The sequence below is a fragment of the Phodopus roborovskii genome, unplaced genomic scaffold, assembly GCF_943737965.1.
Source record: "Phodopus roborovskii unplaced genomic scaffold, PHOROB, whole genome shotgun sequence".
In the NCBI taxonomy this organism is placed as follows: Eukaryota; Metazoa; Chordata; class Mammalia; order Rodentia; family Cricetidae; genus Phodopus; species Phodopus roborovskii.
In genome coordinates this window covers 2924975-2941746 of record NW_026126460.1, presented here as the reverse complement: position 1 = coordinate 2941746, position 16772 = coordinate 2924975, and the positions used below count along the sequence as shown (strand labels likewise).

At 37.1% G+C, this 16772-nt stretch overlaps 1 protein-coding gene across 2 annotated transcripts in view; it reads left to right on the top strand.

Annotated features, from left to right (window-relative positions):
* Positions 1 to 16479, top strand: part of Sf3b1 (splicing factor 3b subunit 1) — a 40646-nt gene extending 24167 nt beyond the window's left edge. For both annotated transcript variants that reach the window (XM_051190213.1, XM_051190214.1), the window contains 16 exons: positions 1839 to 2036; positions 2132 to 2233; positions 3905 to 4084; positions 5162 to 5248; positions 5343 to 5613; positions 5857 to 6002; positions 6109 to 6255; positions 6410 to 6535; positions 7760 to 7981; positions 8426 to 8608; positions 8703 to 8814; positions 10207 to 10327; positions 10922 to 11053; positions 12941 to 13213; positions 14626 to 14842; positions 16001 to 16479. In XM_051190213.1, the coding sequence (XP_051046170.1) occupies positions 1839 to 2036; positions 2132 to 2233; positions 3905 to 4084; positions 5162 to 5248; positions 5343 to 5613; positions 5857 to 6002; positions 6109 to 6255; positions 6410 to 6535; positions 7760 to 7981; positions 8426 to 8608; positions 8703 to 8814; positions 10207 to 10327; positions 10922 to 11053; positions 12941 to 13213; positions 14626 to 14842; positions 16001 to 16159 (2676 nt within the window). In that variant the 3' untranslated portion in view covers positions 16160 to 16479. The remainder of the gene's footprint in view (positions 1 to 1838; positions 2037 to 2131; positions 2234 to 3904; positions 4085 to 5161; positions 5249 to 5342; positions 5614 to 5856; positions 6003 to 6108; positions 6256 to 6409; positions 6536 to 7759; positions 7982 to 8425; positions 8609 to 8702; positions 8815 to 10206; positions 10328 to 10921; positions 11054 to 12940; positions 13214 to 14625; positions 14843 to 16000) is intronic.
* The last annotated feature ends 293 nt before the right edge of the window (positions 16480 to 16772 follow it).

The following is a 16772-nucleotide window of genomic DNA, read 5'->3' as shown; positions in this document are numbered from 1 at the left end:
TGTACCTCACTCCTGGCTCTTATTATTACTTTTAAGTATAGAGCCTCAAGGACTTCTGGAGGTCCACAGACAGTGCTTTGCAAACTTCTGAATCAGTGGAATGGAGTAGCTTGCTTCAGTTCATTGTTTTTGTAGGATTGAGCTCAGATAACATGCTGGTTTTACTTGGTACCTCAATAAAACTTTGTGATCCTAAATGACATATGTTGCTGATGACACAAAGAATGTTTTCTTTACTGTAATAAATTGAAATATATTTTTTATTTTACAACAGGGCCTCATTCTGTAGCTCAGGTTTTTTTGAAGTTTATTTTGAGCTATAAATTTTCCAAGTACCTGTCATTATGGAAGTTAATTGTTGGCAAAGAGCTGTCTGTGATTGTAGCTAGTCAGAACCAAGGCTAAAGCCTAAATTTTATAATGGCTATTAGAGAGCCTTTCTGCTTTGACTCCTGTCAATGTGTGTGCTAGCTACCCCCACCCCACTATGTTTGTGTTAGATTGTTTGCTTCAGGTGAAGGTGTCATATCTTTAGTATTTGCTTAGGAGGACGAGTTTCATTCTTAGAACAATAGTTAATTGATAAAACATTAAAAGCCAGAATCACCTTGTAGAGCTTCTATGTAATGCTTTGCATGTGGACAATCTAACATTGACTGTTTCAATACCTTTCTCAATTATAGTTCTTGGCTTCCTTAATACCAAAATAAGTAAAAAAAAAAATTTTTTTTTTTTTTAAAAATGCATGAGTGCTCTATGTGTATGACTTTATGCCAGAAGAGGGCACTAGAGCTGGTAGTGAGCCACCATTTGGTTGCTGGAATTGAACTTGGTGCTCTTAACTGCTGAGCCATTTCTCCAGCCCCCCATGAGTAGAATCTTAAAACGCATCTTTAGGTCTTCAATGTACAGCGACACCAATGGATTTGCCATACTGTAAGAATCAGTATATAAATTCACCTTTATTCATAATGCTTAGTGAGAGGTTCATGCTGCACATGTGATGACAAGCAGCAAAATAATAGTTGGATAACGAAGTGCAGGTGGCTTCAGATGTATTTAACACGATTAATTGTGAGTCTCATTGACATTTTTCAGACATGGTAATTAAGGCTATTTGGAGAAGACCTGTGTTAAGCTTATTGTCCTACCTAGGAAAGTATAATTAGCAAGAGTCTCATTACTTTAAAAACCAAATACTATTGTTTTTAACTCATATTTCTAAACATTCTATGAGTTTTGCAAAGGGTTTAATTTGTCATTTCTTTCAGATTGTTGTGGCAAATACTTTAGTTTTACTTTGTATTTAAATCAGTTTTGTAGAGTTCAGTCTTAAAATATATTTTTATGGTATGGGGAATTATGTGAATATTTCATTTTATTACTAAAATATGTATGACTTTAATCTATTATATAAGCCATATAAGTTTATTTCCATTTAAATGAATGATTAAAAATATTTGCACTAAATGTACCTTTTGGGAAATCACTGACTCATAGGTTTTATAATTTTCAAGTTTTGTTAATTTCACATACTGTCTTAAAATTTAACAACATGTTGATATTTCAAACATATTAATGTTTGAAAGTGACTAGAATTTTTAGAGTACTCCATGTATTTCCCACTTAAATTTTAACTAACAAATTAGAAATTACATATTTTTCATAAATACCTTAACTTTTAATTAATTTTGAACAGTGGCATAGGTTTTCCTTAGGTAAATAAACTTGCTAGCTAATAAATTGTAAAAAATCTCTTTAAGTGTAAATGCTACTATATTGTCTTTTGGTGTGTAAAGCCAGGGCAGTCTTACTAAAGTGTGTTATTACTCTCTTAGGTCCTTCCCCCTCCAGCTGGTTATGTTCCCATTCGAACTCCAGCTCGAAAGCTGACAGCAACACCCACACCTTTGGGTGGCATGACTGGTTTCCACATGCAAACTGAAGATAGAACTATGAAAAGTGTTAATGACCAGCCATCTGGGAATCTTCCATTTTTAAAACCTGATGACATTCAGTACTTTGATAAACTATTGGTAAGTGATGCTAGCAGAAATAAAGTATTGCTCTTTGTTTGGGAGTTACAAATCACTGTCTTGACCCACCCACCTTTATTTTTGTTTTCTTGTAGGTTGATGTTGATGAATCTACACTTAGTCCAGAAGAGCAAAAGGAGAGAAAGATAATGAAGTTACTTTTAAAGATTAAGAATGGAACACCTCCAATGAGAAAGGTAAGTTCTATTTTTATTTTTATTTTTGGCCTTTTGAGACAGGATTTCTGCATAGTTCTGAGTTTCTGGGAACTGTGTAGACCAGGCTAGCCTGGAACCTACAGAAATCACCTGCCATTCCGGCTTTCAAGTGCAGCAATTAAAGGTGTTCATCACCTTTAATAAACAGTAATAAAGGTGTGTACCACATCTGTCTCCTAGTCCCGGCCCATCAAATTACTTATTTGTTCCTTTGGTTTTTTTTATTTATTTTTGATTTTTCAAGGTGGAGTTTAGTTTCTCTGTAGCTTTGGAGCTTGTCCTATGATTAGCTATGTAGATCAGACTGGCCTAGAATTGACAGAGATTGCCTGTCTCTGCCTCCAGAGTGCTGGCATGTGCAGCCACTGCCATCTGAATAGGTTTTGTTTGTTTTGAGACAGGTTCTCAAACTGTATCCCAAGCTGGCCTGAAACTCATAGTCCAGGTTGGATTTAGTTTGATAGCAAGATAGCAATTTTTTTGGTTTTTTGAGCCTTAGCCTGTCCTGGAACTCTCTGTTGACTAGGCTGGCCTAAACTCAGAGATCCTTCTGCTTCTGCCTCTGCCTCCCAAATGCTGGGATAAAAGGCGGGCACCACCAACACCTGGCATGATAGCAGTCCTTTTTGTCTAGCCACCTGAATGATGGAATTAATAGAATAAGAAATGACGCATGTTCTAGTCTTTTTTTTTTTGTTTCCCTTTTCCTTTTTTTTCTTTTTTTGGCTTTTTATGTGGTCTCTGGCAAGTTGCTTATCTGGGCCTTAAGCTTGTTCAGGCAGGCCACTCTTATTCTGGAGTGGCTGTTTGGGATTACACACTTCAGCTCTAGGCTCAGTGATTGAATTATTCTCATCAAAGGATTTTTTTTTGCTCTGATAAGGATATGAGGACGTTATATACTTTTTGTCTCTGACAACTTGAAAGTGTTTAGAACTAGAGGTGATGAGTAGAAATTATGTGAGTTGTCCTATTAGCCCCAAATGTGGCTTGACTGTAGAAGGCCCTTTGGCCTCAGCTAAGACATGGCATATACTTATATGGTTCCATAGCTCTACTAAATTATCCTTTGAATACATATTTTTGGCCATGTATACATAGTGATAACTTGCTGGAATCAGTCCTTTTATTAAGTGAGTTCTGGGGATTGAACTCAAATGATCTTCAGGCTTGGTGGCCAGTACCCTTTACCCTCTGAGGATTGTTACAAGCCCTATAAATTAACCTCTTTTCTTTTGTACCCATTTATTCATTTATTTAGTGCATGTGTGCATGCAGGCAGGCAGGTGGTGCATACTTCAGGGCAAACAGAGGTCAGAGGACAGCTTTTGGAAGTTAGTTCTCTCCTTCCATTGTCTAGATCCCAGGGGTTGAAGCGGGTTTCATTGGGCTTGGTGATAGCTCTTTTTTACCTCTTAACCATCTCACTTGCCACTAAATTAATTACCCTTTTTGAATGAACTGACAACATTAAACTTGAGTCATGTGGGTTTAAACATTAAAACAATTTTGACAAAAATGAATTTTTAATACTATATGTTAATTGCCTGCTTAAGTATACATTAAAATATTCCTGTTGAAATTTGCCCCTTTTGAATGCTTGTTTATAAAAGAAAATTAATATTTTTATTTCCTTTTGCTTTTTCCCAGGCTGCCTTACGTCAGATTACTGATAAAGCTCGAGAATTTGGAGCTGGACCTTTGTTTAACCAGATTCTTCCTCTGTTGATGTCTCCTACACTTGAGGACCAAGAACGTCATTTACTTGTGAAAGTTATTGATAGAATATTGTATAAACTTGATGACTTAGTACGGCCATATGTGCACAAGGTTGGTTTGTTCAGTGGTTTAATTTTTATTTTTTGGGAAGTTTCCCTTCCTCCAGGGTGGAGGGGCATTGTTTGAGACAGGGTCTTTCTGTGTAGCCTTGTAGACCAGGCTGACTTTGAACTCAGAGATCCACCTGCCTCCGCCTTCTGAGTGTTGGAATTAGAGGCATGTGCCACCACTGCCCAGATGTTCAATATTTTTTAATTTTCAATATAAAAAGTTAGGAATTTATTTTACCAGTTTGTCTGCATATTTATAAAAGCTTACTTTTATGTATGTGGGTACTTTGCCTGCATCACTTGCATGTTTGTTGTCTTGGAAGCCAGAAGAGGGCATTGGATTCCCTGGAATGGATTTACAAATGCTCTGAGTTGCCATGTGGGTGCTGGGGATTGAACCTAAGAAGAGCAGCCATCTCATCTCTCCAGCCCCTTTCCTTGTATTCTTAAAATTTAAAACTTACAAAACTTTAGTTGATTCTATACAAGCATAATCTAGAGAAGTTTACCTATTTATAGCTTCCTTAGAGTTAATCAATGTTGAATTAGTCCTGTGATCCTGTAGGGGTTTTGAGAAAGGTGTTATTGAGATTTGCTTTGTGTCTATCTATGTGTGGACCTGTACTAACTCTAGTACAGGTTCTCTTGCCCAGGCAATGGTCTTGCCCACAATTTAGATAACTCTCCCACAGGTATTCCCAGTGGTTTTAGATCCTGCCAAATTGACCAAGTTAACATTATCACAACCAAGAGATCTTTTTTTTCCTCCCATAAGCATCACATATATAAAAAATATATGTAAATGGTTTTAGCTATCTATATTCTTATAAGTTGTTATTATTACTCATTTTTTCCAGATTAGGTGGTATTTTATTTTGCATTAGAATAAAGGATCATTATTATGACAATGCTTATATATTTTTAAATATAAAATGTTAGTTTATATTTAATTTTCACCTTTATCTAGGGCTCGACAGTATGGAATTAAAATTCTTTAACCTACCCCTGGATTAACAAAATTCTTTGATAACTAAATTGATGTGGAAATGTAATTTCTCTTGTTTTTTTCCTCTTTCAGATTCTTGTGGTTATCGAGCCACTGTTGATTGATGAAGATTACTATGCTAGAGTGGAAGGCAGAGAGATTATTTCTAATTTGGCAAAGGTATTCATATTGAATTCCTAGAAGAGGAAGCTTGTCTTTTGATATGTGGAGGATTAACGATATTAACTGAAGCTGTTGTATCTTTTCTCTTTAGGCTGCTGGTCTGGCCACTATGATTTCTACCATGAGACCTGATATAGATAACATGGATGAGTATGTCCGAAATACAACAGCTAGAGCTTTTGCTGTTGTAGCCTCTGCTCTGGGCATTCCTTCTCTATTGCCCTTCTTAAAAGCTGTGTGCAAAAGCAAGAAGTCTTGGCAAGCGAGGCACACTGGTATTAAGATTGTACAACAGATAGCTATTCTTATGGGCTGTGCTATCTTGCCTCATCTAAGAAGTTTAGTTGAAATCATTGAACATGGTAAGTGGTAATGTAATTTTTATAGATCAGCTGTCCTTAATTTTTGTTTACTGATTGGTGGGTGGGGAATATCTGAAAGGGCTTCCCTATACAAATGCTTTATTTTTGAAATAGGATTTATAATATTTTTTGTTAACAAACTGCTTTTGTTGATATATGGTTAGATACATTGGTAAAGTTTGGATTGTATTGTGAAAATTAGGTATTGGTGCCTGTTTTTCACACCTATGTTTGATCGTATAGGTCTTGTGGATGAACAGCAGAAAGTTCGGACCATCAGTGCTTTGGCCATTGCTGCTTTGGCTGAAGCGGCAACTCCATATGGTATCGAATCTTTTGATTCTGTGCTCAAACCTCTATGGAAAGGTATCCGCCAACACAGAGGAAAGGTAAACCTACTCCTTAGATTCTGGTTTTGTTACTGTTACTTACAGCAGTCTAAACTTAATTTACTGACGTGTGTGTATTTTTTTTATGTATTTTATTTTTAAATAGGGTTTGGCCGCTTTCTTAAAGGCTATTGGGTATCTTATTCCTCTTATGGATGCAGAATATGCCAACTACTATACTAGAGAAGTGATGTTAATCCTTATTCGAGAGTTCCAGTCTCCGGATGAAGAAATGAAGAAAATTGTATTGAAGGTAATTAGTTGTTTCAGTTTGGGGGGTACATATTTGTTTGCATAATGTACATGCTTTGTAAGTTCAAAGAGGTCTTTATAATAGTTAAGAAAAAAAACTATGTTGTGTCAGTGTTATGTTTATTGTGTTTTTTTTTTTTTTAAACCTTTTTTAGGTTGTGAAACAATGCTGTGGGACAGATGGTGTAGAAGCAAATTACATTAAAACAGAGATCCTCCCTCCTTTCTTTAAACATTTCTGGCAACACAGAATGGCTTTGGATAGAAGGAATTACCGACAGGTAACCTTTTATGGTTAAAGTTTGAGTCTCAAAAATCTCTCACTAGTTTTCTACTTACTTGGAATTCATATCTGAAAATTTATATGTACTTTACTGTGACAGGAGATGGACTTTTTAAGCCCTCTCCTCTCCTTTCCTCTCTTTTCCGCTCCCTCTCCCTCTTTTGAGACTTTGTAGCCTGGAAATTGCTATGTAGACCTCAAATTCCTCAGATCTACCTGCCTCTGCCTTCTAAGTTCTGGGAATAAAGGTGTGCTTTACTATTCCTGGCTTCTTTTTTGTCATTTTTTTCCCCCCTGAAAAGCGTGCATTTAATGTAAAAATTTTTATGAAACTGGAGGATTTAAAATTTTAAAATGTTTATTTTTCATGTATATGGTATGGGTGCTTTGTCAGTGTGTGTCTCTGTGCACTATTTGGTGTATCTCATGCCTACAGAGGCCAGGTCATCGGATCTCCTGCTATTGAAGTTACAGAGATAGCTCCTGATATTGGAATTACAGACATTTGTGAACCACCTTGTGGGTGTTGGGAATTGAATTTGGGTCTTCTGGCAGAAAAACCAGTACTCTTAACTGCTGAGAACTTTCTCCAGCCCAGTGCCCAGGGCATTAACAAAGACGACCCCACCCCAACCCCCAAGCTTGCACTTTGTGTTTAAGTTACACTTAGTCATGGTGTGTGCATGTGCCCCCAGTGCATGCATGTTATGGAGGTAAGAGAGCAGCTGGTTGGAGTTCCCTCTTTGAGGTGGATCATGGGGATCAAACTCAGGCTGTCAGATACGACGGCAAGTTGAACCCTCCCTATGTCCCGATTTTTCTTTTTGAGACTAAATTTCACTTTGCAGCCTAGGCTGGTTTCACTCATAGTCTTGGTCCTTCTGCCTCAGCCTCCCAGCTCACCAGTACTAAACTATGAGCAAATGTTTTTGTCTGGTAGATTGAGGATTTCTCTAGCCTGCTGAGACAAAAGTATAATTTCCTTAGGATTATTTTGTTTTGGAGATAGGATCTCATGTTTCTTGCGTTTGCTGTATAGCCAGACTGGCATTGATCTTGGAAGGTTTGCCTCAGCTTTTTGAGTGCTAGGATTCTAGGCGGGAGCCACCTACCACGTTCTGGCTGCTCTGTGGAAGTTTAGTAAGTTGTATTTCCTTGGAAAAGTAATTTCCAAGTAATTAAAAGTAATTTTAAGTGTTTTGCTTTTGTTTCATCTTTTTAGTTAGTCGATACGACTGTGGAGTTGGCAAACAAAGTAGGAGCAGCAGAAATTATATCTAGGATTGTGGATGATCTGAAAGATGAAGCTGAACAGTACAGGAAAATGGTGATGGAAACAATTGAGAAAATTATGGGCAATCTAGGTGCAGCAGATATTGATCATAAACTTGAAGAACAACTGATTGATGGTATACTGTATGCTTTCCAAGAACAGACTACAGAGGTAATGGCAACTAATCATTTATTTCTAGTTTTTACATTTTATTTTGTGTGCATGTGTGTGGATGAAAATTAGAGGCAGCTTTTAGGAATATGTTCTGTCTTTCTACCATGTGCTTCCTCGGGGTCAGGCGTGGAGGCAGCCATCACCCCAGTCCATCATAGCTAACTATTGTGCCACATTGCAGCTGACTTTTGTATATGTGGAAAACTTACTTTTAAGGTAAATATCACTGACATTTTTAGTATCAGTTTTCTCCAGATTTAGCAAGTGTTCTTTTACCTCAGATTTTTGGATTTGATTTAAAAACAACAGGATGTTTGGGTGGCTGGAAAAGATGGAATGTTATTTAACAGTCAACTTTTAGTTAAAACTAAATTCTGTATTTTTAGCAATTGTTTTTGTTTGTTTTTTAAAAAAAAATGTAACTTAGCCTTTCTCTTTTAGGATTCAGTAATGTTGAATGGCTTTGGAACAGTAGTTAATGCTCTTGGCAAACGAGTCAAACCATACTTGCCTCAGATCTGTGGTACAGTTTTGTGGCGTTTAAATAACAAGTCAGCAAAAGTTCGACAACAAGCAGCTGACTTGATTTCCAGAACTGCTGTTGTTATGAAGACTTGTCAAGAGGTAATATATGTATTCTGCCAGGTTTATATGTTTATTATTTAAAGCAGGTTGTTTAATGGAGAAAGTAACATTTTAAACATTTCTTTTATTACAGGAAAAACTGATGGGGCACTTGGGTGTAGTACTGTATGAATATTTGGGTGAAGAATACCCTGAAGTATTGGGCAGCATTCTTGGAGCACTGAAAGCTATTGTAAATGTAATAGGTATGTGATTGCCTGACTGTGTGTGGATTTGGCCTTGTAATTAATTTTCTTTGTATTTTGAAAGCAAAATATAAAGTTGTATTTAGGAATTTGTTTTTGTTTTTTTTGTTTGTTTTTTTTTTAAACATTTCAGGGTTGTCAGAATAAAAGTCTTTTCCTATTGTCCATTTATATTTTACTTAAAACATTAAAGGGGAAATTTAGGACATGTGAGGTATGGAGGTGGTTACTGGAAGAGTGGACCCTGCTAAAAGTAGTGCATCAGCTAGAAAGTAATCCAGCATCTTCTGGAAGGGGAGGAACAACCCTGAGGTTGTAAGTTAGCTTTAGAAACATTATTTATTCAGTCTTCTATGTTAAAGTATTTTGATGGTTATTAGTAGTTTTTGTTTGCCGTGAGTTCAAAGAGGAGGACTAGGTAAAGCAGTGAGCTAGCCTGTCTTAACACAACTATATTACCTACCGTCTTGGGTATGAAGAGAGAACTTTTAATTTTTCTTCAGGAAGTAATGATGATGTAAACAAAGGCATTCCTGTGTTTAAAATCTCATTGTAGCTGGGCAGTGGTGGCACATGACTTTCATCCTAGCACTTGGGAGGCTGGTGGATCATAAGCCAAAAAAACCCCAACTCTTTGTATTTAAACATAGTGTCAAAAGTAAGTCCATTAGGACTGAAAGGGTTGGGAAGTGGCTGATAACCACTTTCTTTTGTTTTATTAAGGAGTGTTTATGCAGTATAGATCTAAGAATAGTTGCATTTACATATGATCCCCTGTTCAGCCCAGTCTTGTATACTTTAAAGATACTGACTTGCCAGCAATCATTTAAACATTTGTGGGTCTCTGGTTTTTCAGAAAGCTGTAAACCATATTATTGGGTAACATGAGAAAAGCCATGGAGAATCATAGAAAGCAATCAGTTAGATAGAACAAGAGCCCCTGCTAGCTTCCCCTCCCCCCCAATCCCATAGATTTAAATACCATGCAGATATGCCCTGCATTTCTGGGAGACTGTGGATCTGCTTTGTTTTGCAGTTAAAGGGTTTAGGGGCCTTTCTGATTTGATTTACATGACTACTTTTGCTTATATTGTTGTATTTGACCAGAGCATAGGCTGTTCCCATATTTACATGTCAGTATACAAATAGCATTTCAAAACCAAATAAAAATTTATTGTTATTGAGTAATCCTTAATCTTTAAATCGCTGATTTCTTTTATTTCTACATGAAATTAGAAGCTGTTGGTAGTTTTAAAAAATTCTAAGTCTAATTAGAATCTGGTGCTTTTATCCATGTGAGTTTCTGTTTATGCATTGCATTGCACAGTAAAAGGAAAAGTGAACAGTGGTTGCAGTTCAGGTATTAATAGTTCCTTGATTTCTTTCAAATAGGTATGCATAAGATGACACCACCAATTAAAGATCTCCTGCCTCGACTCACCCCCATCTTGAAGAATAGGCATGAAAAAGTACAGGAGAATTGTATCGATCTTGTTGGGCGCATTGCTGACAGGTAAGCAGATTATTGTGTATCTTTTCTAAGTAGTAACATTCTCATACTTAGTTCAAGTAGATTACTTAAACATTCTTATAGGCAGTATTTCTCTTTACATTTAGTAGGTTTGTATTCAGATGAGCAAGCTTTAATTAACGTTGCTTACCTAAGTAGTTATGGTCAGGTTATCCAACATCACTATTTTTAGGCAAATTTCACTTTGGTAATAAGAAGTAGCAGTGTAGTTTTGTTGGTTTTTTTGAGACAGGGTTTCTCTGTGTGGCTCTTGCTGTCTTAGAACTCTATAGACAGGCTGGCCTAGATCTCAGAGCTCCACCTTCTTTGCTTGCTGAGTGCTGGGATTAAAGGTGTGCACCACCCCTTAACAAGCCAGGCATTTTTAGTTTTCATATTAACAATGAGTTAGTGGTGGTTTTACAACTGAATATGCACATTCACTTTTTAAACTTTAAGTGTGGATCAGTTGTAGAACCCTAATTAGGTGTTCATGGGCCTCTGGGCTTCATCCCCAGTGCCACAAAAACAAAATCAGAGCATTTTGATAGCACAAGAAAGGCAATTCATTTAATAATTTTTTTTTTTTTTAATTAGGGGAGCTGAATATGTATCTGCCAGAGAATGGATGAGAATTTGCTTTGAGCTTTTAGAGCTCTTAAAAGCTCACAAAAAAGCTATTCGAAGAGCTACCGTCAACACTTTTGGTTATATCGCAAAGGCCATTGGGTGAGTATTTTCATTTTTTTTTTTTTTTTAAGTAGGTTATAATAAACTCATTGTTGGAACATGTTTTCATGTAGACAAATCTTTTGAGGCATAGTATATTTCTTTAAACTCTTAGTTGAATCAAAATGGATGGAATGCTTTAAAATTTCCTCTTCTGCAGTGTAGATATTTTCAGAGAGGGAAATAGTTATTTTTCAGTGTACATTCAAGTTTTTTGTTGGTGTTTTAGGATATTGCTTAATTTTTTTTTTTCTCCTCTTTTGAGATGGTGTCTCTATGTAGTCCTGGTTGTCATGGAACTTGCTGTGTAGACCAGGATGGCCTTGAACTCAGTTCTGCTTCCCCAGGGCTGGGATTAAAACCTTATTAAGAGCATGTTTCCCTCATGCCTGGCTAGGATATTGCTTAAAATATTAAGGGATATGTACTTCACATCTTTTATTAATCTCTATGTTGTCCAATTATGGGCCTCTTTTTTAATTGCTCTTGACGATTAAAAAAGTTTCTCTGGGGCTGGAAAGATGGCTTTAGCAGTTAAGAGCACTGGCTACTGTGCAGAGGAGCCAGCTTTGACTCCTAGCATCCATATGCCTTATAATCTATGACTCCAGTGTCAGGGGATCTGATGCCTTCTGCATCTGTTGGCATTGAACACATGCAGTGCAGGCACACCTGTAGGCAAAACACACACACATACAAAAAAACAAGTAAACTTCAAAAAGTTTTAAAACTTCTCTGATAAGGTTGAGAAATGGACTGATTTATTATGGGTATAAAGTTGTAAACTTGGGGTCAGTTTTATCATTATGTCCATAATAAAGGACAGTTATATCACACCCCTAATTCTCAAGATGTGGTAATGGTTTTGGAAGAATGGGATGTACAGATTGTAAATGTCAGAGGTGGTAGACATCTGCAGCAAAAGAACACTTACACATGATGGTATAGTTGCTCATGAATTTACATCAGTTGTAACAGCAAGCACATGACCTGCACAAGATGAAGCCAGCCAAAATGCTGGCATGGATGTGGGAGGGGTTAATGAAGTGTTTCCCCAGTCAGAGGAGCTATTGCAATTGATGACTGCTAGGGAGTCATCAATTGAGCCCTTGTGAGGCTGCACATGCTTTGGTAGCATGTCTGCATCCATGCACATGCTAATAGCATCATGTCGACTTAGTAAGCAACATTCCTGCATGGTTTGTGCTTCAGTTCTGCTTGACTTCCTGTCCTGACTTTCCTCAGTGATGGAATGTGACCTGAGCATAGAAGCTGAAGCAAACTCTCCTCTGCCAAGTTCCTTTTGGTGAGAGTTCTCTCTCAGAGGAGATCAAGAGTTAGGTGGCGCTACCTTCAGGGTAGACATTGTGCAAAATTGATTAACCCCAATGTGTCTGAGCTTTAGCAAAGGAAGTATGTGAAAGCTTGGTGGGGGTAGCCAGAGCTAGAAAGGGGGATTCTACCCAACATAAAGAGGGAAGATAATGAGGACGGTGAGGAACAGATTTTATGTGTTTGAGCACGGTGGTCCAGAGTGTTGGATATTCTTGTTTTGTATAGTCTGCTTGGCTTTATATTTTACCATTTAAATTTCTTTATATCAGAAAGTTTAAAGAGTAAAACTTATATTTGAAAATGAGTCTACCTGAATTAAAATTAAGAAAAATGACAATTTGTATGAAGCCTTTAAAAAAACCTTTTATTTTTATTTTATTTTTTGAGGTTATAATTATATTTCCTCCTTCTATGTATGTGAAGCTCTTAGTCAAAAGCCACAATCCTAGTGATGACAAAAGTACTGCATTTTATCAGAAAGTTTTTCTTTTTCTCTGAGAACAAGTTTAACAAGTATGATAATTTGCTGAGGTCTTTCTTGTTTCTTTTCAGCCCTCATGATGTACTGGCTACACTTTTAAACAACCTCAAAGTTCAGGAAAGGCAGAACAGAGTTTGTACTACTGTAGCAATTGCCATTGTTGCTGAAACATGCTCACCCTTCACAGTACTCCCTGCCTTAATGAATGAATACAGAGTTCCTGAACTTAATGTGCAGAATGGAGTGTTGAAGTCACTCTCCTTCTTGTTTGAGTATATTGGTGAGATGGGAAAAGACTACATCTATGCTGTAACACCTTTACTTGAGGATGCATTAATGGATAGGTAAGTACTAAAACTAAATGCAGAAAAATAATAAACAATTATTTAATCGTTAGTTTGTTAAGAGGACTTCTAAAAAATGACCTATTGTTAAAGAAGAAACATTACTATGGATTGTTTTACATAAGAATTATAATTTCTTTAATAATTGTTGTAGTGAGTCTCCTTTTATGTGTCAAGCTAAATAGGTTTTGATTCACTATTTTTAAACAATGGTGGGGATAAAAGATGAACCTGAGTTAATCTGTGTGGCAGAGAAACCTTTAGTTTTGTTTTTGAGACAATGCCTCAGGTCACCCAGGGTAGCTGAACATGACCTTAAACTTATTTCTCACTTCCTGTACTTTCAGAATGTTGGTATTATAGCCATGTGCCACCATGATTGCTTTTATTTGGTCCTGTGAATGAATAAACTCCATCCTCAGGGGATCATCTTTTATTGCTATAGCTATAGTGTTTCCTATGTTCAGATGGCAGCCATTAGTTCAGACTTTTGAGTGACTTGGTAAGAGTCTCGTGACATTTTATTCTTTAGGTTGAGGTACAGAATTTAATTGTACCTGACAAGATCATTAAGGGAAGTGTAAGGAAGTCTCACATAGTCTCAGTGGCTCTTTAAATTTTCAGCTGGTTGTATTTGTGTACTGCATAAAGTTAGTCACTAAACTGGCCATGTTGAGCCTTTAACCTCTACTATTACAGAGGCTGATGCAGGAGGACTGAAAATTCTGTCTCACTGCACAGTATATTGACTACCCAATCTCAAAACAAAATTTTGGGTTCAGTAGTACAGCATGCTCTTTTCATGCATGAGGCCCTTGATTTAGTCCTCAAGTATATCCAAAGTCACTCAGTGACCTGCATAAAAGATCAATTTAAACTTAGAGTGGTACCAGAAAGTATAGATGTAAGTAATAGAGACAGATTAGTAATCACAGTCTGCAGAAGCCTGCCTTTCTGGGACCAAACAAAATAGCAGTAACTCCCCTTGCTTCTCTCTCACATTGCTGCTTTAGGGGGCATACCTGAACATTACAACTATTGAGAAGTGTGACTTGGGTGTGACTTGAGGTGAAAAGTTGTGTTCTGATATGGAGGAATTTAGAAATTTGTTGTTGTTGCTTTTCAAGACAGTAGCCCTTGTTGTCTTGGAACTCATTTTTGTAGACCAGGCTGGCTCTTAGACCCAAGATAAATGATAAATGGGTGTTTTATTAGGAACAACTTACACAGATAGTAGTAAAGACCTGCCGTGACTCTTCTGTTCATGTTTAAAGTTACAGAGTTTAAAATGAGATGTTGACTGTTAATCACTTAAGAGAGTCAGATGTTGAATGGTAATTTCATTCTTAATGTGCAGATGAATATTTCTTACAAAATTAGGACTAACTTAGAGACTTTCCCCTCCATTACAGGGACCTTGTACACAGACAGACAGCTAGTGCAGTGGTACAACACATGTCACTTGGTGTGTATGGATTTGGCTGTGAAGATTCTCTGAATCACTTATTGAACTATGTATGGCCTAATGTGTTTGAGACATCTCCACATGTAATCCAGGCAGTTATGGGAGCTCTGGAGGGCCTAAGAGTTGCTATTGGACCATGCAGAATGTTGCAGTATTGCTTACAGGTAGGTAAAATGTTTTTTTTTTTTTTGGTGGGGGGGGGTGCTGTTGTTTTTATACAAGATCAGTTAAAAAGGTAATTTAGTTTATTATGTTGAAGTCAGTCACTACGTAACTGAAGGAGACCCCTGCACAGTGGGGTTCCCTCCTGGACCCTGGCTGAGGCACAAATCACACCCAAACTTCTCTTTTCACAGAGAGATTCTTTATTAAGCTGTTTATTTCTGCTTTCCTACTTGGACAGAAAAACAGCAAATGACATTGCAGGCATTTTGTTGCTGTTTTTGTTTTTTGATACAAGATTTTTCTGACTGCCTGGCTATCCTGGAACTCGCTGAGAAGACCAGTTTGGACTTGACTCAGATATCCATTTGCCTCTGCCTCCTGAGTGATTGGATTAAAGCTTGTGCCACTGCCAAGCAGTGGGTATATAATTTTTTATGTTCAGTGGTGTTTTGCCTGCATGTATGTCTGTGTAAGGGTGTCAGAAACCCTGGAAGTTGTGAACTGAGATGTGGGTTCTGGGAATTGAACTCAGGTCCTTTGGAAATGCTTGTAATCCCCCAAGCCATCTCCTCCAGCCCAGCAGGTATAATTTTTTAAAAAGAAGAAAAAGGGGGAGGTCTGTATTACAATGGGCTAGGATGCTGTGGTATATTTTGATTTGGCATGTTAATTAAGTGAGCCAAAGGGGGCTTTTGATTGCTGGACTTTGGTGATCAGCCTCGGGAGGAAGTAGCCAAATAAGGGAATAGACTTTGGAGATACTAGTTTTAGAAATGGGATGGGAGAGCCAGGCTGGAGTGGACTAGTGTCCTTCACTAATTACCACTTGGGAGACAGTTCTATATTGAGATAGGAATTAGATTTTGTGTTTACTCATCACAATTTTGTGCAGTTTCCAAATTTTTTTCTTCACTCTTCAAAGTACTTATTTTTTTTGAGACAGTGCCTCACCGTGTATCTCTGGTTGGATCAGGCTGGCCTCTTGAATGCCTAAATAGATTCACCTGCTTCTGCCTCCAAACTGCTAGGATTAAAGGTGTATCCCATCATGCCAGCTAAAATGAAATATTTCTAATCATATCTTCATAGTTTATAATTGCATTAAAGTTATATGTATTCTTGAAAATAGATGTAACCCTACCTTTTAATTATTCTAGGGTTTGTTTCACCCAGCTCGGAAAGTCAGAGATGTGTATTGGAAAATTTACAACTCCATCTACATTGGCTCCCAGGATGCTCTCATAGCACATTACCCAAGAATCTACAATGATGATAAGAACACCTATATTCGTTATGAACTTGACTATATCTTGTAATTTTATTTTGTGTCTAATACATGGCTGTTTCACACCTTAAACTTGCTTCGATCTGATGATATAAACTTGTAAAACATTGCAGATCAGTATAGAGCTGGTCATAGAGGAGGGGGTAGAAATCCAGTAGCATGATTTTTAAATAACTTTTGTTTTTGATGTTAAACAGTAAATGCCAGTAGTGACCAAGGACACAGTGATTACACACACTATACTGGAGGGATATCATTTTTTTATTCATCTTTATGAAGATTTAGAATTCATTCCTTGTGTTTAAAGGGAATGTTTAATTGAGAAATAAACATTCGTGTACAAAATGCTAATTTGTGTGTGTTTTTTGAATATAATTTGTAAAATGCAGAACTTTGGTAAAGCATTGGTTTGTGTAGAATAAGTGGCTTTATTTCATTTTCTGTCACCTGGTTTATTGTGATGAGACAGAGTTAGCAGAACACAGACTCTAAAGTGATGGCCCCTTTGTCAAAAAGTCCCATGTTTAAGAGTACCTTTGGTGTGCTTCCCTCAATGTAACCATTCCATCACCATAGAAAAATAGCACTTTCACTGAACTGTCTTGAATATTATTTTGAACTTACATAGCACCTTTCACCTCTTG